The following is a 17,924-nucleotide window of genomic DNA, read 5'->3' as shown; positions in this document are numbered from 1 at the left end:
CTTCAATTGTCTTAAACGATTCGTCTTTAGAATAAGGCAATTTATTTAGATTTTACTCTAAAAGTAAAAAATCAAACACCCACCAAACAACGCATATTTTTGTACCTAACTATTTGCACTCATTTGTCCTGTAAATCCTAGTTGGTAGCTTTATGGACATTGAAATGCAGAGGTCACGAGTCTAGCCTGTAACCACTGAACTACTTGACAAAAAAATATTGGCTCTCAATTTTTTTTTAAATTAAAATACAAATTCGTTCATTTTAAATTGTCCATAAAGTATTTAAAATTTTAAAAAAATTGTTTTAATTGTTTTCCATCATCACTATTTGTTCAATGTTAATACTTAAATATATAAATTTAATTTGTATAGATGTAAAAATGTTACATTGTCAACATATCTCAATCATTCATATTCATATGTTTAACTATAAAACTAGTTATAATTAAAGTCAAATATTTTTTTTTTGAAAGATCAAGTCAAATAGTTCCGATCATCTAACATTTATAAATGACAAGCACTTTCAAAGGACTTTAGTCTTTTACATTAACGGTGTACATAAAGTTAAAGAAATGCTAACAAGTTTAAAGTATAAATTTTATCTTGAAAATTGTGCATTTAAGACATTGAAACAACAAAAAATATTTTTTTTTACATAAAATTTTATCACTTATTTATATTTTTGAATCATTAATAAATATCCTTAAAGTATTTGTTAACACAACTCATAAAATTATTGTCAACCTTTTCACATTCATATCTAGGTGTCACTCTACATTAAAATTCACATGGAAAACCTTTCATTAAAATTTATTTATATAACAAGTAAATATCATATCGCCCCACTCTTTGTTTTATTTTTGTACCAAAAATAAATAAATTGTGTCATAGGAATTCCAAAATTAGTTCTTAGAAATATAAACTTAGCATTTGGATTCAAGTGGGTGATGAAGTCTACAATTACAAATTCTTCAAAAGAATCTTAGCTCGATTAGATTTGCTTACTTTTTAATGGAACTTTGGATTACATATTTCCTTTGAGAACCTAATGATTAATGAAGAAAAAAAAAGAATAAAGGTATATTTTATTTTAATTTTTTTTGAAGGAAAGGTATATTTTATTTTTCTTTTAGAAAAAAAATCCGATCCATTTGAGAAGCCGGAGCCCGTTATACAAAAGAAAAATCACGTTTCAGGAACACGAGAACCCGATCCGGTCTAGTGTTCGCCACCGTCTCCGCCTCGCCTCTCATCTTTCTCCGGCTTGCATCGCTCCTTTCCCTCACGGACTCTCTCACCTGTTTTCACTTTTCTAGGTGAGTCTTCAAGTTTAATTTTTCGCATTTTTTTCTTGCTATTGTTTAAAGTTTGTTGTTGCCGCTAAAGTATGAACTTCTGTGAACATTTATTTGTTATTACTGTTGTAATTTTACTTATTGTTTGTTGAATTTTATCTTTTCAAATTATTCAATTTGATGTTTTTTTTCTTTCGAGTCATACAGTTTGTGTGTTGTATGTAACGAATGTTAGTTAATGTGTGCACTGTTGTATGTTAGTTATTACCTATGAAGCACTGACACGGACACGACACACAACACTGACTCTAACATGTAGACATTGGTCGTAATTTAAGAAAATGACATAATTTAATGTAATCAAATGTATCCGTGTTGTATCTGTGTTGGACGCTGGATAGAAGTGTCGAGTTTGTGTTGTGAGTTGCTTTATTATTATTGAAATTGAAATTGTTATTTTTATTATGGATTCCGATTTCGTCAATGATTTTGAATGTTGATGGGAACAGAAGCAGTGAGTGAGTGAGTGAATAGTGATTGACTGAAAGATGAACCAGAATCAGCCGCAATCAAGTTCAAGCGAAGGAAGGGCAGATGATGATTCTGCACTTTCCGATTTCCTAGCTTCCTTAGTTGATTATACTCCTACTGTCAGTTCACTTTTCACTATTTTATTTTTAAATTTAATTTCACTTGCATCCATCCATTATATGCTGATATGTATTAATTTATTGTTTTAGATACCAGATGAGTTGGTGGAGCATTACTTGGCCAAGAGTGGCTTTCAATGTCCTGATGTGAGATTGTGAGTACCTCTTTTCTTTTTCGTTCACCATTTTTACCAATCTAGTAACTAAATGTTCTTTTATGCTTCCATAGTTTGAGAAAATATTTAATTTCATGTGAGGAAGCTAGTTTTTTTATGCTTTGGGGTTTATTCTGTGTGAGTGTGAGGGTGGATATTCTTTCCCTTTGAACCGAACTATGACTTGGAGTTGGACCGTTCTGAGTCCGAGGCCTCTACCATCATTTTAGAGTTCTTTAAGCTGTATGAAAATATTGGATATATGTTATTTGAAACAGAATTATAGATACAAGAGATTAGCATAGGAGTTTGTTTTTGTTCTGTTATATTTTTATTCATAAGACCTTGATTCGTGTCCTTATCTATGTGCATCTTTCTTACCCTTTATTTGGAATCCTATATATACGGAATCTATTTGATCAGGTTGCAGTGTGAAACCAAGGTTGTCAGTTAAACTAGTTTAATTTAAGTTAAAGAATGATAATGTATGCAATTGTTGTTGCTCTGACTTTCTAGCCTTTGTTTTCTTCTTTTGTTAACCTTGGGATTTATTTGAGTTTGTAGTTATTGCTGTTTTTCTATTGTTTTTTACATCTAGTAAATTTGTACATGTGTGCTTGTGAATATGGTAGGTCCTTTTAGGATTCAACATTTCTTCCATTTTGCTTGACTTCTGTTTATTGATTTATATCCCTACTTAAGTTTGATTCTTGGCCATTTCATCTTTTGTTCTTAAACCAATGTTTCAGGACTAGATTGGTAGCTGTTGCCACTCAGAAATTTGTTGCAGAAGTCGCAGGCGATGCCCTCCAGTATATTCATTTTGCCCTTTCTATTGATTGAATCTTAACCTTCTTTTTTTGTTTTATTTAACTTGAATGACTGCTTTGCAGCCAATTATATATATGTGCACAGTAAATTTGGGGAATAGATTTCAATGATTGACTTTTGGCAAAAAAGTTGTTAATGCATGTGGATGAAGTTGACCAGTGTCGGATGGAATTTTTCCTTTCCTTAATGAATGTGTGTCTAAGGCACTTTGTAGGGATTAGACACCCAAATTTAATCGAATTCATTTGGAACTTGGCAACTTAATGTTTATGCTTCTATCCCCTTCTTTTGTATAGGTCCATAAATAAATGTACACTCAACAACTTAATTTTTGTGCTTCTGTCCCCTTCCTTTGCAAATGCATTACTATCTCCTTGATCTCAGTCATATTGATTTCACTTGACGTTAACTGTAGGCACTGCAAAGCAAGGCAAGCAACAATTCCAAAAGACAAAAGGGACAGACAACAGAAGGTTTTGAGTCTTTTGACTGATTTTAATCTGGTTTTGTCCGTACGCATTCACTGTGTCTAGTACTGACACTTCATTATGACAGGATAGGCGCCTTGTTTTGACGATGGAAGATCTATCGAAAGCACTGCGTGAGGTAAGAAAAGTTGTCTTGATTTAGAAGGAATGAAGTTAACTCCTTGTTATCAATAATTGATAATATTTGTTTACATGCACCCTCAATTATAATGCTACGCATGTATATATATATATTAATTCCCGGTATGTGCTCCCATCGATGCATTTGCCTACATATGGATATATCCACACATCTAGACAAGTTCTTATGACACGCTATCCATCTTTTAGTCTTTTCTGTTGCTAGCTTAGCTAGCTATAGCATACTGCCTTACCATTAATACAAGTCTCTTCATATCAACTGTTCATCTCCCTAAAAATATATTGCTAAGTTGCTCTTAGATTGTTGTTTTGTTGCAAGTTTAGAGAAGATGGTGTGTGGTTGGTGTTCACAGTGGGAAGAAGGCCTTGCCAAAGTTGTAGCAAATGACATATCTTCATAGAGAAGAGGATTGGGGTCAAACTAGCATTGCCTCTGTTGCTTTAGGGCTCATTGTTTTGAAGTGTCCTTGTTTAGGGTTCAGTCTGACAAGCTGATCTAGCTTCTTTTCTTGTGTCCTTGTGATTGGTAGTTTGAATGGGTTCATTGTTTTGAAGTGTCCTTGTTTAGGGCTCAGTCTGACAAGCTGATCTAGCTTCTTTTCTTGTGTCCTTGTGATTGGTAGTTTGAATGGGTTCATTGTTTTGAAGTGTCCTTGTTTAGGGCTCAGTCTGACAAGCTGCTCTAAGCTTCTTTTCTTGTGAATTCCTTTCTGCAAGTAGAGGCAGAAGTAAGATGCGCCAAGCATAACTTTTCTTAAATAGGCTATGCTTATTGTAAGATAAGACCCTACTTATGCTTTGGGTAAGCAAGGCCTACTTCTGATTCCATTTTCCTTGAGGCTGGAAGCACAATTGGTAAAGCACTCTTCCATTCGGGGTTTAATGCTAGGGATTAAACCTGGGTCCTCTTCCCAAAAGACACCACAAATGACACCAGCCACTACCACTTGTGGTCTCTTATGCGGGTAGTCTATCCCAATTTGTGTTACTATCTGTAATCTTCTTCTGGGGTCATTGTTGTTGCATCAAACTTAAGCTAGATTAGCTAATAATAAGATATGTTAATTTTCGTTGATTATACTTACATATATGTTTAAATCACATTTAATTCACTTGCTCTCTTTTATGAACAGTATGGCGTGAATATAAGACACCAAGAATATTTTGCTGATAGCCCTTCGACTGGAATGGACCCTGCCACCCGAGATGAATGAGTACATTCTTGTTTATAAACTTTTGTTCAGACTTCTATATTTCTCATGTGTAGTAAATTCAGCTTTTATATAATGTGGAGTTGAGTCAGTTTTATTAACATGTTGCTAGTTCTCTCAGATTTATGTTATCTGGAGTTAGACTCATTGTCCAGTAGGATTATGTAATGTTTCATTTTAATTTTTTAATTTGCTAAATTTATTGTGTAGGCGTGAAATATTGGCTTTGGAGTACAACTAATGGAGTGGTTTTAATGATATGCCAACTATAACGATGTCTTCTGGAAGCTACCTGAGCACTGCAATTGTAATAACAATATAACCTGTCTGTCAAAAAAAAAATATGTACTTGTATAATGTTTCTTTTTCCTTCTTAACTAATGTTTGTTAGTTTGTTTTTGGGCTCTAAACTTTCACTTGATATGGGACCAGTGATGTGTATCATATTCTGAGTTGGAAATTTAAAAGTGGATTTTTTGGGAACAAGCTTAAGATGTTGCTCAATTGTTTGCTTCTAAAAGAGGAGTTGCTTCAATAGTTTGGTTCATTAAACACTTAAAACATCATTTTTTAATTTTTTTTTTTTTTTAGGAACACTGGTTTAAATAGTAAAATACATCTAACGGCTTTGGGGCTCTTGAAATCGTGTTTAAATATTTGTTTTGAATTTTCCAAAAAAAATAAATCAAAAGTAAAATCCGATTGAACCGAAATCACCTTAAAATTCAGAAGAAATATGAAAATGTGATTTTAAGAGCCACAAAAAAGGCAGTTAAGTGGAGGATGTGCTTTTGAAGCAAATTGGAAATTTAAGCCGATTGAACCGAAGAAACTTCCTCTAAAAGATGTTAGCATTATACATATATTAGCCAAGGCCAACCTCCTGTTGTTAATGTTGATTTTTGATTTTGACATGAATCTATTTAAAATATCAACAAATAAATGTTTAGTGTGCGGCTTTCACAAGTTAGAGTAAATTTCAATATATGGACAAATATTCAAAAGATGGAACAGTTTGTCATTCAAATATCATACTATTTTCGTAGTGACACAATTCTGTCAGGCAAATGCAGAATGTATAGAAGATGATTGAAGTAGCTGAACAACTGTTAACAACAACTTGAATGCACTCTCAAAAAAAAAAAAAACAACTTGAATGCACAAATTACAGAACAAATGGAATGAAGAAAAAGTTTGATGAAATCGGTTATAAAGGCAAGATTATTTTGAAATTGATTGATGCTTATTAATTTAAGAATGAAGTTGTTATTGTAAAGAACTTTGGCGAAAGAAAAAAAAAAAACTTGTAAACTAAGTAAAATATACATTCGAAAATGAAAATGACATGAATTGTAATGTATAAGAAACTAAATTGAAATAACAAAGAATGTGTACTAACATCCAGATATTCGACGATCCTATCATATAGAAGTGATTTATAGAAGATCAAGTAGTCCTTAGTACAGAGCTTTCGGCTATTTATAAAATTTTGGAAACGGCTAGTGATTTGCATGCTTGCCATGTAATGTACGTCTAACAAACTATCTTCGACGCTGCAAAAAGTTGAGTAGTTTACATTATCCAATACACTGATTTTGTATGTTTCTAAGCTAAGTTCAAAAAAAAGGTGAAAAACAAGTTCGATATCAAGTAGTACACTATCCTTCCAACCATGAAATCTATGGAATTGCACAGTTTCTAGAAGGAACTACAAATATAAGGATGCTGCAAAGACGATGTCCCTCTTGATTTTGGACACTGCCTCTTCAAACTTTGCCTCAAGCTCAATTTCTCCAATTGACTTAGCTGCTTCTATTAGCTGCTGAAGAACTTCCTCAAGTCTTCTAATTGATCTAATCAAGCTACCTTCAAAAACTTGTGTAATCTCCATGATCTCATAGAACTTTGAACCTTTCGCCCAAGCATACACAACCTCCATAATATCAGGCCTAAATGACTTCACAAAAGTTTCAACATCAATTTGCACCTGCTTGTGGTAAAAAATGAGATGAAGAAATAACTTGTTAGAGCATTTTACAACTGCGGATGTGAAGAAATTTTAAGCTGAAAATGTTGTGAGTAGGCCAAATCTACAATATTCAATGCATGGAATCGTTGATTGGACACCAACGAAGATAAGGATAAATATAGAATTGTTATTGTGAAATGAAAAGCTAAGGATCCAACTCAAAATCAGTTGATGAATAATATATTTGCTTTGGAAAAGCAATAAATTCTTGTAATTGGAACAATAATAAGTTTCAGTTCATCAGTTTTCAAAATTGATGTTGTAATGAAATTTTTCGAATGTTTAGCTAATATACTAATTTGAGCAGAATTACCAAATAAAACTGAAAATAAAGTCTTCAAATGTGCAGTTAAATGCTAGTAATGTGACGAATTGGAATTCAGTAATTACCTTGCATTCAAGCTGAAGCTGGGCAACTCTCCGAGCAGTATCTTGTAATTGTGCATAGAGCAGATCAAGTTCTTCTCGAGGTTTGGCAGCATCGTTGATTTTTTCTCGCCAGACAAAACAAGATAGGAGAGAAATCATCTCTTCCACCTTTATGTCCTTGAAGACACCATTGAACATTAGTTCTGTTAAGGTAAGTTCATCTGCACTACTAATTTCACAAGCAACCTTCCCTTTCAAGTCGACCACATTGTCACTTGTAGCATATCTGCATTCGAGACGATCTCAAGTGAATATCACTTTGATAGAAAGAGGCATTTATAAACCATTAAAATAAAATTATACAACCATAATTTGGATTTGGACATCTATGAAGCACGACACCAACACGCCACTGACATAATTACACTGAATTATGTGATTTTCTCAAATTATTAGCGGTGTCGGCGTGTCAGTGTCTGTGTCGTGTCCGTGTCTGTGCTTCATAGGCCGACACATATCATTTCACCGAAATATGTCATTTTCTCAAATTATTATCGGTGTCCGTGTTGTGTCCAATGTTTGTGCTTCACAGGCGATAGGAAATTAAATCCATTTGGGACTTGGCAGTCGGCAAATATAAACTTAAAGTATAACTCAGCATAGTGCATAACTTGAGCAGATACTCGATGTCAAAACTTCAAGGTCTTGCAGCAAAACAAAAAATGAAAGGATTAAGGAAAATAACACAAATACTTCACAATTTTCATTACCCTAGCCTCCGAAGAACCCTCTTTCTTGCTTTGAGCTCATCCTTGAATGCTAAAGTAGTAGATGATCTTAATGTTTTCTTAATGGACTTAATTTTTGCAGTCAGCTCTAGCTTCCTCTGAAAAACTTTTAACTTTTGCTTTATAAGCGGCGACTTCGCAATTTCATGCTTTTCAAATAGTCTCTCCAAAGCCTCTATTCTACGGGATGCTTTTTTGTATGAGCTACTTTGTATCTGAAAAATGTAGAAATCTAGATAATGATAGTATAATTGGGAAATAATAAAAATGAGGAAAATGAATGGATAAGCACCACACCTTCATGTCTTCTTCAGGATCTAGAAGTGGCAATCCCTTCTCACTAAATCTAGAAAGAGTTTCCATAACTTTTTTCAGTGTGTTTTCTCGAGCTTCCAACGGCAAAAGATCCTTTGGTATGTATAGACGCAGGCTGCTAATTGCATTAACCTACAAAGAAAAATAAAAAATTATACACTAATCATTAGTTATTCCATTAACCTTTTGAACAAAAACAGCTATAAACATACAATTCCATCAAAACCAACATTTCAACAATGAATTGGATAGAAGTTTTATTTAATATCAAATTCCAACTATTGAATTTAAATCCTAGATAAGTTATTCAATGCAACAGCAAACAAACACAAGAACCCATGATCATCCATGCATGTGCCGTGCATTCACACAAATGCATGTGCATAAGTAGACAGTGTATTGATTGTGTTGAGCATCGTATTCTTCTTCCTAGTATTGGTTTTTATTATACGGTAGCAATTTTCTTGGAATCATCCAGTCTAATAATTTAAGTAGCATAATATCATAAAAGAACATTTAAAAACTAAAAACTACATTTACAGGGTTAGAAATTAATACTCCCTTCGTCCCATTATAAGTGAGCCTTTTGTTCATTTCACACATATTAAGAAAAAGTGTATAAGTGAAAGAGAGAGATAAATGGTTTTGAGTGTCTTGTCAAGTATTGGTGCATTCTCCATTATCATAAATATAAAGTAGAATATATTGAATTGGGTTGGGAGTGATGAAAGTGGTATTAATTAGAGTTATAATTGGAAAAAAGTAATTAATATTGTATTGAAAAGTGAAATGGATCAATTTTTGTGGGACAATTTTTTTTTGCAAATGGCTCACTTATTATGGACGGAGGGAGTAATAAAGAAGGGTTTCTAAATTACGGGGGAAAAGGAGAACATGCTCAGTAAGCAGTACAGTGTAGAAGGACCTCTGTTGTCAATAGCGGCCGAACGCGGCGCGATCGCGGCGCGAAGCAGCCAAAAACAGCAAAACGCGACGCAGCGCTCCAATGCGGAGCGTTTGGAGAAAGCGGCTAAAGCGGGCGTGATTGCGGGTATAAAGCGGGCGCTTTTCACTTAAAACCGTTTTAAAGGTCATTTTTGCAATTTTCAATCCCTAACTATTACTCTTCTCCATCAGAACCATATACACAGCCGCAAACACAACTTCTTCATCATACAAACAAAAAAAATCCATCTCTTCTCATCTCATCATCTCTTGATCGCCGAACCCATCTCTCCTCTTCTCATCTCATCATCTTTTGATCGCAGAACCCATATTTGTTCTCCTCTCTTCATCTCTTGATTTCAGAATTTGTTCATTTGTTAGTCGTTAATTTGTTAATTGGGAGGATGAACTTGTTAATTGTTAATGTTTTTCACTTTTGTTACTTTAAGCTTTAGAGGCTTAAAGTGTTGGTTTCCTTGAATTTTATTAGTATTTTTTGCAAGTATGTTTTATGTTTTGCTCAAGACTTGTGACTTTTATTTGAAATTAGGAATACTTCATGAATTTTAAGTAATGTTTAAGGTATTTTAGTATTTTTTTTTTCAACAGTATAGTATTTTAATATTAAATATATTAGTGTCCGCGTCACCGAACCCCACGCCGCATCAATTTTTGGGGTGGCCGCGCCGCATTTCCGCTTTGACAACAGAGAGAAGGACCACTCCCTCTTTCAGAGCCAGACACTCCTCCAGAAATTCACTCTAAGCCAAAATGGCCGCTAACTGAATAACTCCCTTGCTTTCTCATACTCCTACTCTCCACCAATAGAAGTCCAGTGCCTCGCTTGTCAGACGCACAAAAATAACTCGTACTTCCTCTTTATCTAGTATGGGCTCAGTTCTATTCAATTGTTTCACCAAAAAAAAAGTTCTATTAATCAATTACGGAAGTTCTATGGGTTGAGAAACAGGCTGTACATATTTCTATGAGCAGGGTATAAAATCCATCCCCAGTTTTGGTAATAGAGTTATAAGATCATTTTTTGAATTGAAACGCTCGGACTTTAAGCACTTTTCTCGTCATAAAAGAGTGCAAATTGTGGTTTCAGCTGTGACAGTCACAAGGGTGAATGGTATTCTGACCCATGTAATTGATGAAATGTTATGATCTCTATGCCTCATGTTTCTTCCATTTTCCATCTCTCAAGTACAACCTTCTTGTTTTTCACTCACAACTAATACACACAACAAAGATTTGGAAACTTCATGTTATTTATAAAAGGCTTTACCTGAGATATAGGAATTGAAACCACAATAGGTTCTCCACGTTCTTTTAGAGGAACAATCTCAACAGATTTTTTTCCAAGTTTATCTTTCGTCACCACACATCTTGTAAGAATATCAACTTTGTAAGATGCATCTTCCGGCTTTATGCTTGCATCATCTGAAATGTTTTTTTGATTACTTTAGAACAAGAAAATTAAAATTTTAATGTACAAAAGTAAAAATATAAATCACAAGCCATTGAAAAATCTCACCTTCAGAAACACCCTTAATCCTTTCAAAATTAATGATCAGCCCCCATGTCAACTGATCCTCAATAAAAATGGGGACAAGATCTTCCTCACTAGAAGTGCATTGGAGAGAAACGAGCCTCCCAGGCTGTAAATAAGGTAAACAGTGTCTTGGAGATATCACAATGTCATGAACCTCTTTATTCAAACTTCTATGTTGCTCCAGAAGATTGTAATAATCCTTCAAACTGTCTTCTTCGTCAATAACAATTGATTCCCTCTCTTCTTCAAGAGTCTTTATTTGTTTCTGGATACACAATTATTAAGAAAAACTAATAAATGTCTTACTCTACAAGAAGTATTTTAAACCCACAGTCGAAAAGAAAAAATTCAAATGAATAAAGAGTACTTTAAAATTTTAGAGAGACTGTATTGAAGCCTTCATAAATTTAAACCTCATCAAGCTATACACTACACAAAAAGACTTCATAAATTTTAACAAACCTCAAGATCAGGAATGGCTCGATCAGCTTGAAACTGAAAAAAAGAATTTCGGAGTAAATTTTCCGGATCACCATCTTCACAGCGCATTTGGTTCAAAATCATGTTGTAGCTTAAATGAAAGGCACTGAAATGCAAGAAAGCATATACATAAGAAAAAGGCAGCAGATCATTTATAAAAGCTACAACATTAAAAATAGTAAACAAGTTTCTTGTGGTAAATGAAGATCATAATATCAAAAGGTTAACAAAGATAAGAAACCATCCTTGGCTTTGTCTGTGTTCATGCATCAAATTTAGAATTCTCTGCCATGGCATCACTTATTATGTCATAACTCACAAGTCACATCACCATTGCTATCACGTGTCTGATTTTCAAATTCCCAATAAAAAACTACATTAATTGGGTTAGAGTTCGAGTAAGTACACAACTAGGGAACTCTCACAACAGGCTCTCGGCCAAATGTGAAGTGTCTATTCAAGAACACCAAGAACAATTCCATCAAAAAGGCTTTGGAAAAATTGGGCATTTCAAGAAAAATGGACAAATCACTCATTCTTAGGCAGAATCTTGTGTGCTATATAATTCTTCAATATAACCAACAATTTACCTGTTTAAACTATCAGCTGCCCCTTTAACCATATTTTTAGCAGTAGAAGGCTCCATCTTCTCATCAACCATGAGGATACATACTCCCCGGTCATCAATACCTCGTCGACCAGCACGACCACTCATTTGTATATATTCTCCACTGGTTATCCACCTAAACTTGTCCCCATCAAATTTCCGGACATTTGTAAAAACAACGGTTTTTGCAGGCATATTCAAACCAATGCTGAAGGTCTCTGTAGCAAACAAACACTGAAAGAAAATAGTTCAGTGGTTGAAAAATTTAATAACTTTGTCAAACAAGGAATGTTTATTATGTCAATACCAATACAAACATAAAAGCAGATATGAATATATACTTGTTAAATACAATAGTGATCTCGGTATGCCAAAAGTTAAGAACAAAATTACTGAGCAAAAAAGAGAAATGGGGAACCCCTACCTAGTAAATATATTAAATATTAATATATTATTGTAAAAGAGTCCCACATCGGTTGAGAGATGGCCTAAACAAGTGTTTATAAGTGGAGGCAATCCTCGCCTCACAAGCCGGTTTTCTGGGGTTGACTTAGTCCTGACCACAATTTCTAAGATGGTATCAGAGCCTCCTCCAAGATTCGTTGGGCCACCTACTATCAGGTTTCCGCTATTAGGCCACCCACAATTTATATCCACGCACTAAGCCCAATAGTGTTGGGCGTGAGGGGGTGTGTTAAAGAGTGTCACATCGGTTGAGAGATGGCATGAATAAGTGTTTCTAAGTGGGGGCAATCCTCACCTCACAAATCGGTTTTGTGGGGTTAAGTTAGGCCCAACCACAATTTCTAAGAATTATAATAATATATTTGAGATGATATTTTAAAGCAACAAGACTTTGTAGTACGCAGTGGCATTTCCTAACTTGTACTACTGAAAGGTTATCCCTAAACAAAATTTTAGGATAATATGATTCCAAGACTTTAATCACTTGGAAAACTTAAACATCAATATCCATTTGATTACGCCACTAAAACTGTTTTCCCAGTAGCCTATTACTACGTTTCCGTTCTAATTCATTAGTCACGACCTACGTTGCTGGCATAATAAGAATGAGGTGGAATGGGGTCATTGTAGTTTGGTGTCGAGAAACAATTGTCATAGCAACAACAAAAGGACAATGACATTTCCCTTTACAGTAGTATTAAATTTTGGCATAGGTAATTCAAAGTGAGAATGGTCTAGACGGTCATGACTAAGGCAAAATCAGCAAATCTAGCAACTCTTACTAATAATCCCAGGAAGTTGATTTCTAAGGTATATGCTACATCTTTAGTTCCGGTTGATGGTTCTCATATGGCATATCATGCTAGCAACTCTTACTAATAATCCCAGGAAGTTGATTTCTAAGGTATATGCTACATCTTCTTTAGTTCCGGTTGATGGTTCTCATATGGCATATCATGTTTTGGAAGGAGGGAAAGGCTTTTCCTGGACTAAAACGTCTTCTACAGACAGTTATCCATGTAGTTCATGAATCATGGTCTATCTGACTCTAAATTTCTAATCCTAGCTTTGTTGCATTTTGGAACCATTTTGGCTCAACAATTTATCTGTTCGTTTCTCTCTCTCTCAACACACACTGGCATATAATAGCATGCAAACCCATCCAAAAAATTGTTACTCGATTGCTAGAAACAAGCCTTAAATATTGAACTCCTTTGCCGGCATACAGTCATGCTGATAATGCAATACTTTACACAATATTACAGTCAAATTAACCAAAATAGTTTATGCATTGAAAGAAGATAGGTCATTAGACCTTCTTGAAAAATATAGATGAAGTATTGTATCTCATGATTTTTGTTCACTAACCTTGATTAGACCTTCTTGAAACAAGATCTCGATCACTTCCTTTAGAATTGGGAGTAAACCAGAGTGATGTACTCCTATTCCACGTTTGAGCAAGGGCAGCATGTTTGAAACCTGAAAAAAAAATCAATAGAAACCCATCATGGTTACAATTTATTTATAGAGGAAAGCACAACTACAGAATAATACATTCTCCAATTCCAAAACAGAAAAAGTTAAAAAAGGAAAAATGAAAATATTTAAGAATGCAGTAAGGACTAAGGATTCCCTTCCCAAGGGACGGAGCCAAGTATACATGATTTGGGGATATTGCCACCGTCATGTATCATGTAATACTTGAACCACATGTATATGAAACAGGTTTCACCACCCTAAATTAATTAAGAACCATGTGAAAAAGCACACGTGACCCACTTTCGTTTTAGAACCTGCACACAATTTGCTATGTGGTCCTCGAGTAATATTTTGTAATCGCCCTAACCTTTGCAGCATGCTATTTCATCCTTAATATTAATATTCTTTTTGGAATTCTTCTTAATATTAATTAATATTTAACTTGCTGCAGTTTTTAGAAAAATTTAAAAAGGTGATGATATTATTAGTTAACTAGGTTGAATAAAATATAACTACAAAAAAAAATACTCAAATTTAAACAAAATCCTATGTCTTTCAAGCAATTGTTGATTGTGACAATGTGATTTCTCATAAAAAGATGCTCTTTTGGGGGTGGTTTATTATGATGGAACGAATGAGTTTAGGTTATCAATTTTTCAATTAGTTTGGTAATCCATTGAGTTCTTAAATCTTTGCTATTTGATTGTACAGGGTTGCATTGCATACTCCTATTAATAATATTTTTTTGCTTATAAACAAATAACTCATCTTAGAAAAATCATATAACAAAATAAAAGCATCATGTGTGTCACCCCATAGCATGAGATTGTGTCATTTTCATACGCCGCAATTGCACTCTTACCATCTTTGTTACAATAGAAATTACCCAATTGTTTTTGTTTTTGCCCCCCTCAGTAACTTTTTCTAGTTCCGTCCCTGCCCTTCCCAATCTCACACAATATATGGAAATTTAAAAACAAACACGACCAACGCGCCATAGGGAAACCAAAATTAAAATTCATGAATTCAGACGAATAAATGCTTAATCTAGATCCGCAAATCCAATGAATAAATCAGAAATCTACTAGTTCTAAGGAATCCTTGTTTTCATAAATTTTAGGGCGTGATGAAACTGACAAGAGAAAATTGAATCCGGTTTATGACCGAGTGCTTTTTTAAATTAATAATTGATTTTTAAATCAACAAGAAGCTTTATATAGTTTGTTGAAGAGTTTGAAGTGTGTTGAAAACCAGAGATATGCGTGAGGCATGGGAAATGTGTCCCATAGGCGGAAAACACCACAGTTTATTAAGTGACTTGCCTGAGGAAGCTTCTTATCATCATCTGAAAGCATATCCATAGCACACCAAAATATTTTTTCTATGTTGTCCTTCTCTATATCCCCATTAAGATCCATTTTGGCCATCTGCAGAAATCATAAACGACATCAAATACAAAGTGTCACCACACATGGAAGAATGAGAAAATATTCTTTTAACAATGAACATCAATTAGAACTTACCTGCATTGCAAGAAATTCACACTCCCTCTTGCTAAAGCTGAAAAGTATCACAGGATCGTATTGACGTTGAATGATCATTTTCACCATCTTGAATATGTCGCTTTCTTCAGCAGCCTTGCCCAGCACCAAACCTTTTTGCCACTTAGCGTTTTCTTTTTTCCTATCACCATCAGCAGCGGGAATAAGAGCATTCAAAGCTTTCTGAAAGCTGTCTTCACGGAATTTTCCCTTTTCATCCACAACTAAGTACAGACCCTCACTTCCGGAAGGAAATATATAATGTTGAAGGGGAGTTGGTCGGTAATCCGTATAAACAATATGACAAGGTTGTTGGTGTACCTGCAATCAACCCAAATCATAAGACCACCAGCAAGCATCCCCACATTCACAAAAATGAATCAAAAAAATACAAATAAATAGAGATTCTATAAAATCAAGTTAAGATTAAATAACCTTTGCCACCCAATCAGCAAATTCTTTGGCATTAGGGACAGTGGCAGATAGGAAGACAAAACGGGCATTCTTTGGCGACATAACAATGCTCTCTTCCCAAACCACACCTCTTTCGCGATCACGCATGTAATGCACCTCATCAAAAATAATCCAAGCCACCTCCCTGGTGACCTCAGACCCTTTGTATTGCATACTACGCCAGATTTCTGTAGTCATGACCTAAAATGAATAAATGTAAATGTTTATTTATACATATCTAAGTTTCATGTGTAAGACTAACCAGTATAGAGATGAGTGTGTATTTGGGCAGTATATACTTTGTACATTCTTTTTTAGTTGTTGTTTTAAGGTTATTTACACGAACCAAGAAAACAAATAAATCTTGATACTTTTGATGGAATTAATGTCTTTTTCCTGCAACACCCTTAAATATTTTTTATCTCATTCGACCTATTTCTCTCTGCAATAAATAGTTCATGGTATTCTTGACAAAATTAGTTAGTGTTGCCTTTTGAACTTTGTAAACAATATACTACGATAAACAAAACAATCAAGCCTTATCAGTCATCATATAAGCTAATTTTGATACAAGTTATGAGCGTTTTTCATAAGCCATCCTGGAGAGCTTTTAAAAATAAGGTGAAAACAATTTATAGACATATCCTTAGATGTTTCCATTACCTCCCTAAAATTGTTTCCATGTAAACTATAATAAGATGTTTTCGTAAGCTATCCTGAAGAGCTTATATGGACATGTCAAAACTCATAAGCTCTCCGAATCGATATTACAAGTCACAACTACTTATATAGATAAACTAAAAAAAGCCAATGTAATGTAAGAACAAATTCATTCTCGAAAAACACATTTAAAAAGGTTAGGGTAGTAGCATACCAAGCAAGAGGCATTAGGATCAATAGTAACATCACCAGTCATCAAACCAACATCAGAAAATTCTTCTTTAAATTCTCTATACTTCTGATTACTAAGTGCTTTAATAGGTGAAGTGTAAATAACACGCTGTTTGTTTCGAAGAGACATAGCAATTGCATATAAAGCCACAACAGTTTTCCCAGCCGAAGTATGTGCAGACACCTAAAAAATTAACTCAAAATCATCAAAATTCAATATTTGCAATAATGAAAAATAATTAAAAAAATATATAGAAATGAAGGTGTCAGTTGTATACCATAACGGATTCTGAGTTTTCGAGACAGTTAATAGCTTGAGATTGAAAGGGGTCGAGTGTGAAAGGGAAGGTCTTTGCAGGTTCTTTATTGGGAGATGAAGATGATGAAGAAGAAGGTGGAGGGTGAACGTAGCCATGTGGATATGAGACATCGTGAACACAGTCGTGTAGTAGTTGTTGGGAGGAAGGTGATGGTTCTTCTTCTCCCGGTGGCGATTTCCTCTTTAAGGATCCCATCCTTTGTTAATATAAGAACGAAGTTGAGAATGAATGTATACTCTTTTTCTCTGAATGATGAATACGAAGAAGCTGTGTTAGCGGCTATAGCACGAGGAGAGGGGGAAGAAAAATCAGAAAAATAGGTTAAAAACGAAAATAACTTTTCCGAATGCGTTGGTTACTCCGGCAGTGCAACACAAAATTGGAAGCCTTCCTTCCTTCCTTCCTTACTCCGGCAGTGCAGTGCGGCTTCAATTTTGTGCTGTCAAGGGTTAAAGCGGCAGGCAGCATTGCATTATGCTTTTGTATGGGCCTCTTCAATTGGGCTTATCATCCTCTCAATTTACAGATCCGATCCGGAAGAAAGAAAAAAAAAAAAAAACTTTTCCTTGTAAAAAAATTATGTTCGTAACGTCAAAAAATATATATGTTGTTACCAATATGATCAAGATTGTAATTGGTTAGCTTATCTACACAATGATTGCCTTCCTTAAGAATATGAGAAACATGAAAATGCATATTAAAGCAAAGATGTAGTGTGTTTGGTGAAAAGCAAAATTACTTTAGAAAGTAGGGTTGAGAGTGAAGCTACAAGAATCCTGCTCTTTACCCAAACAGTAATGCTCATTCCCAAAGTAAATTACATTAATGCCCTTACGCATGTTAAGTTACGCCACGCAAGTTAACATGCGTTAGTTATAACGGTAACGCAACTTAAGTTGCGCAGCGTAACTTAAG

At 34.5% G+C, this 17,924-nt stretch overlaps 2 protein-coding genes across 3 annotated transcripts; one reads left to right on the top strand and one right to left on the bottom strand.

Moving 5' to 3' along the window:
* The first annotated feature begins 1,141 nt into the window (after positions 1 to 1,141).
* Positions 1,142 to 5,258, top strand: TAFII15 (TBP-associated factor II 15). The gene is made up of 8 exons (XM_085729979.1): positions 1,142 to 1,317; positions 1,806 to 1,946; positions 2,037 to 2,101; positions 2,851 to 2,913; positions 3,348 to 3,405; positions 3,488 to 3,538; positions 4,695 to 4,775; positions 4,983 to 5,258. The coding sequence occupies exons 2-7, from the start codon at positions 1,845 to 1,847 to the stop codon at positions 4,773 to 4,775; spliced, it is 420 nt and encodes a 139-aa protein (XP_085586105.1). The 5' UTR covers positions 1,142 to 1,317; positions 1,806 to 1,844; the 3' UTR covers positions 4,983 to 5,258.
* A 904-nt stretch (positions 5,259 to 6,162) lies between these two features.
* Positions 6,163 to 17,453, bottom strand: MTR4 (RNA helicase, ATP-dependent, SK12/DOB1 protein). Of its 2 annotated transcripts, XM_085729978.1 has the most exons (15): positions 17,348 to 17,453; positions 16,968 to 17,254; positions 16,673 to 16,873; positions 15,781 to 15,999; positions 15,328 to 15,666; positions 15,127 to 15,231; positions 13,694 to 13,804; positions 11,844 to 12,094; positions 11,236 to 11,359; positions 10,756 to 11,038; positions 10,507 to 10,661; positions 8,256 to 8,405; positions 7,941 to 8,173; positions 7,192 to 7,456; positions 6,163 to 6,759 (listed from the first exon to the last, which is right to left on the bottom strand). In XM_085729978.1, the coding sequence occupies exons 2-15, from the start codon at positions 17,202 to 17,204 to the stop codon at positions 6,481 to 6,483; spliced, it is 2,952 nt and encodes a 983-aa protein (XP_085586104.1). In that variant the 5' UTR covers positions 17,205 to 17,254; positions 17,348 to 17,453; the 3' UTR covers positions 6,163 to 6,480. The 2 variants fall into 2 exon arrangements, with proteins under 2 accessions (XP_085586104.1, XP_085586103.1); XM_085729977.1 differs by having other exon boundaries at positions 16,968 to 17,453.
* Positions 17,454 to 17,924: the final 471 nt, after the last annotated feature.

This window comes from Medicago sativa, chromosome 7, assembly GCF_051527215.1.
Source record: "Medicago sativa cultivar Bolivia chromosome 7, Bolivia_mono, whole genome shotgun sequence".
NCBI lineage: Eukaryota > Viridiplantae > Streptophyta > Magnoliopsida > Fabales > Fabaceae > Medicago > Medicago sativa.
Note: the sequence above shows the minus strand (reverse complement) of the source record. Positions and strands in the feature narration are given on the sequence as shown.

Coding starts and splice junctions, on each gene's coding strand:
- MTR4 (XM_085729977.1), bottom strand. CDS start 17,204: ATGGGATCCTTAAAGAGGAAATCGCCACCGGGAGAAGAAGAACCATCA. Junction 15,667..15,780: donor TTGCTGATTGGGTGGCAAAG/GTTATTTAATCT, acceptor GGTTGATTGCAG/GTACACCAACAACCTTGTCA. Junction 10,662..10,755: donor GATTAAGGGTGTTTCTGAAG/GTGAGATTTTTC, acceptor AAAACATTTCAG/ATGATGCAAGCATAAAGCCG.
- TAFII15 (XM_085729979.1), top strand. CDS start 1,845: ATGAACCAGAATCAGCCGCAATCAAGTTCAAGCGAAGGAAGGGCAGAT. Junction 1,947..2,036: donor TAGTTGATTATACTCCTACT/GTCAGTTCACTT, acceptor TTATTGTTTTAG/ATACCAGATGAGTTGGTGGA. Junction 2,102..2,850: donor CAATGTCCTGATGTGAGATT/GTGAGTACCTCT, acceptor CCAATGTTTCAG/GACTAGATTGGTAGCTGTTG.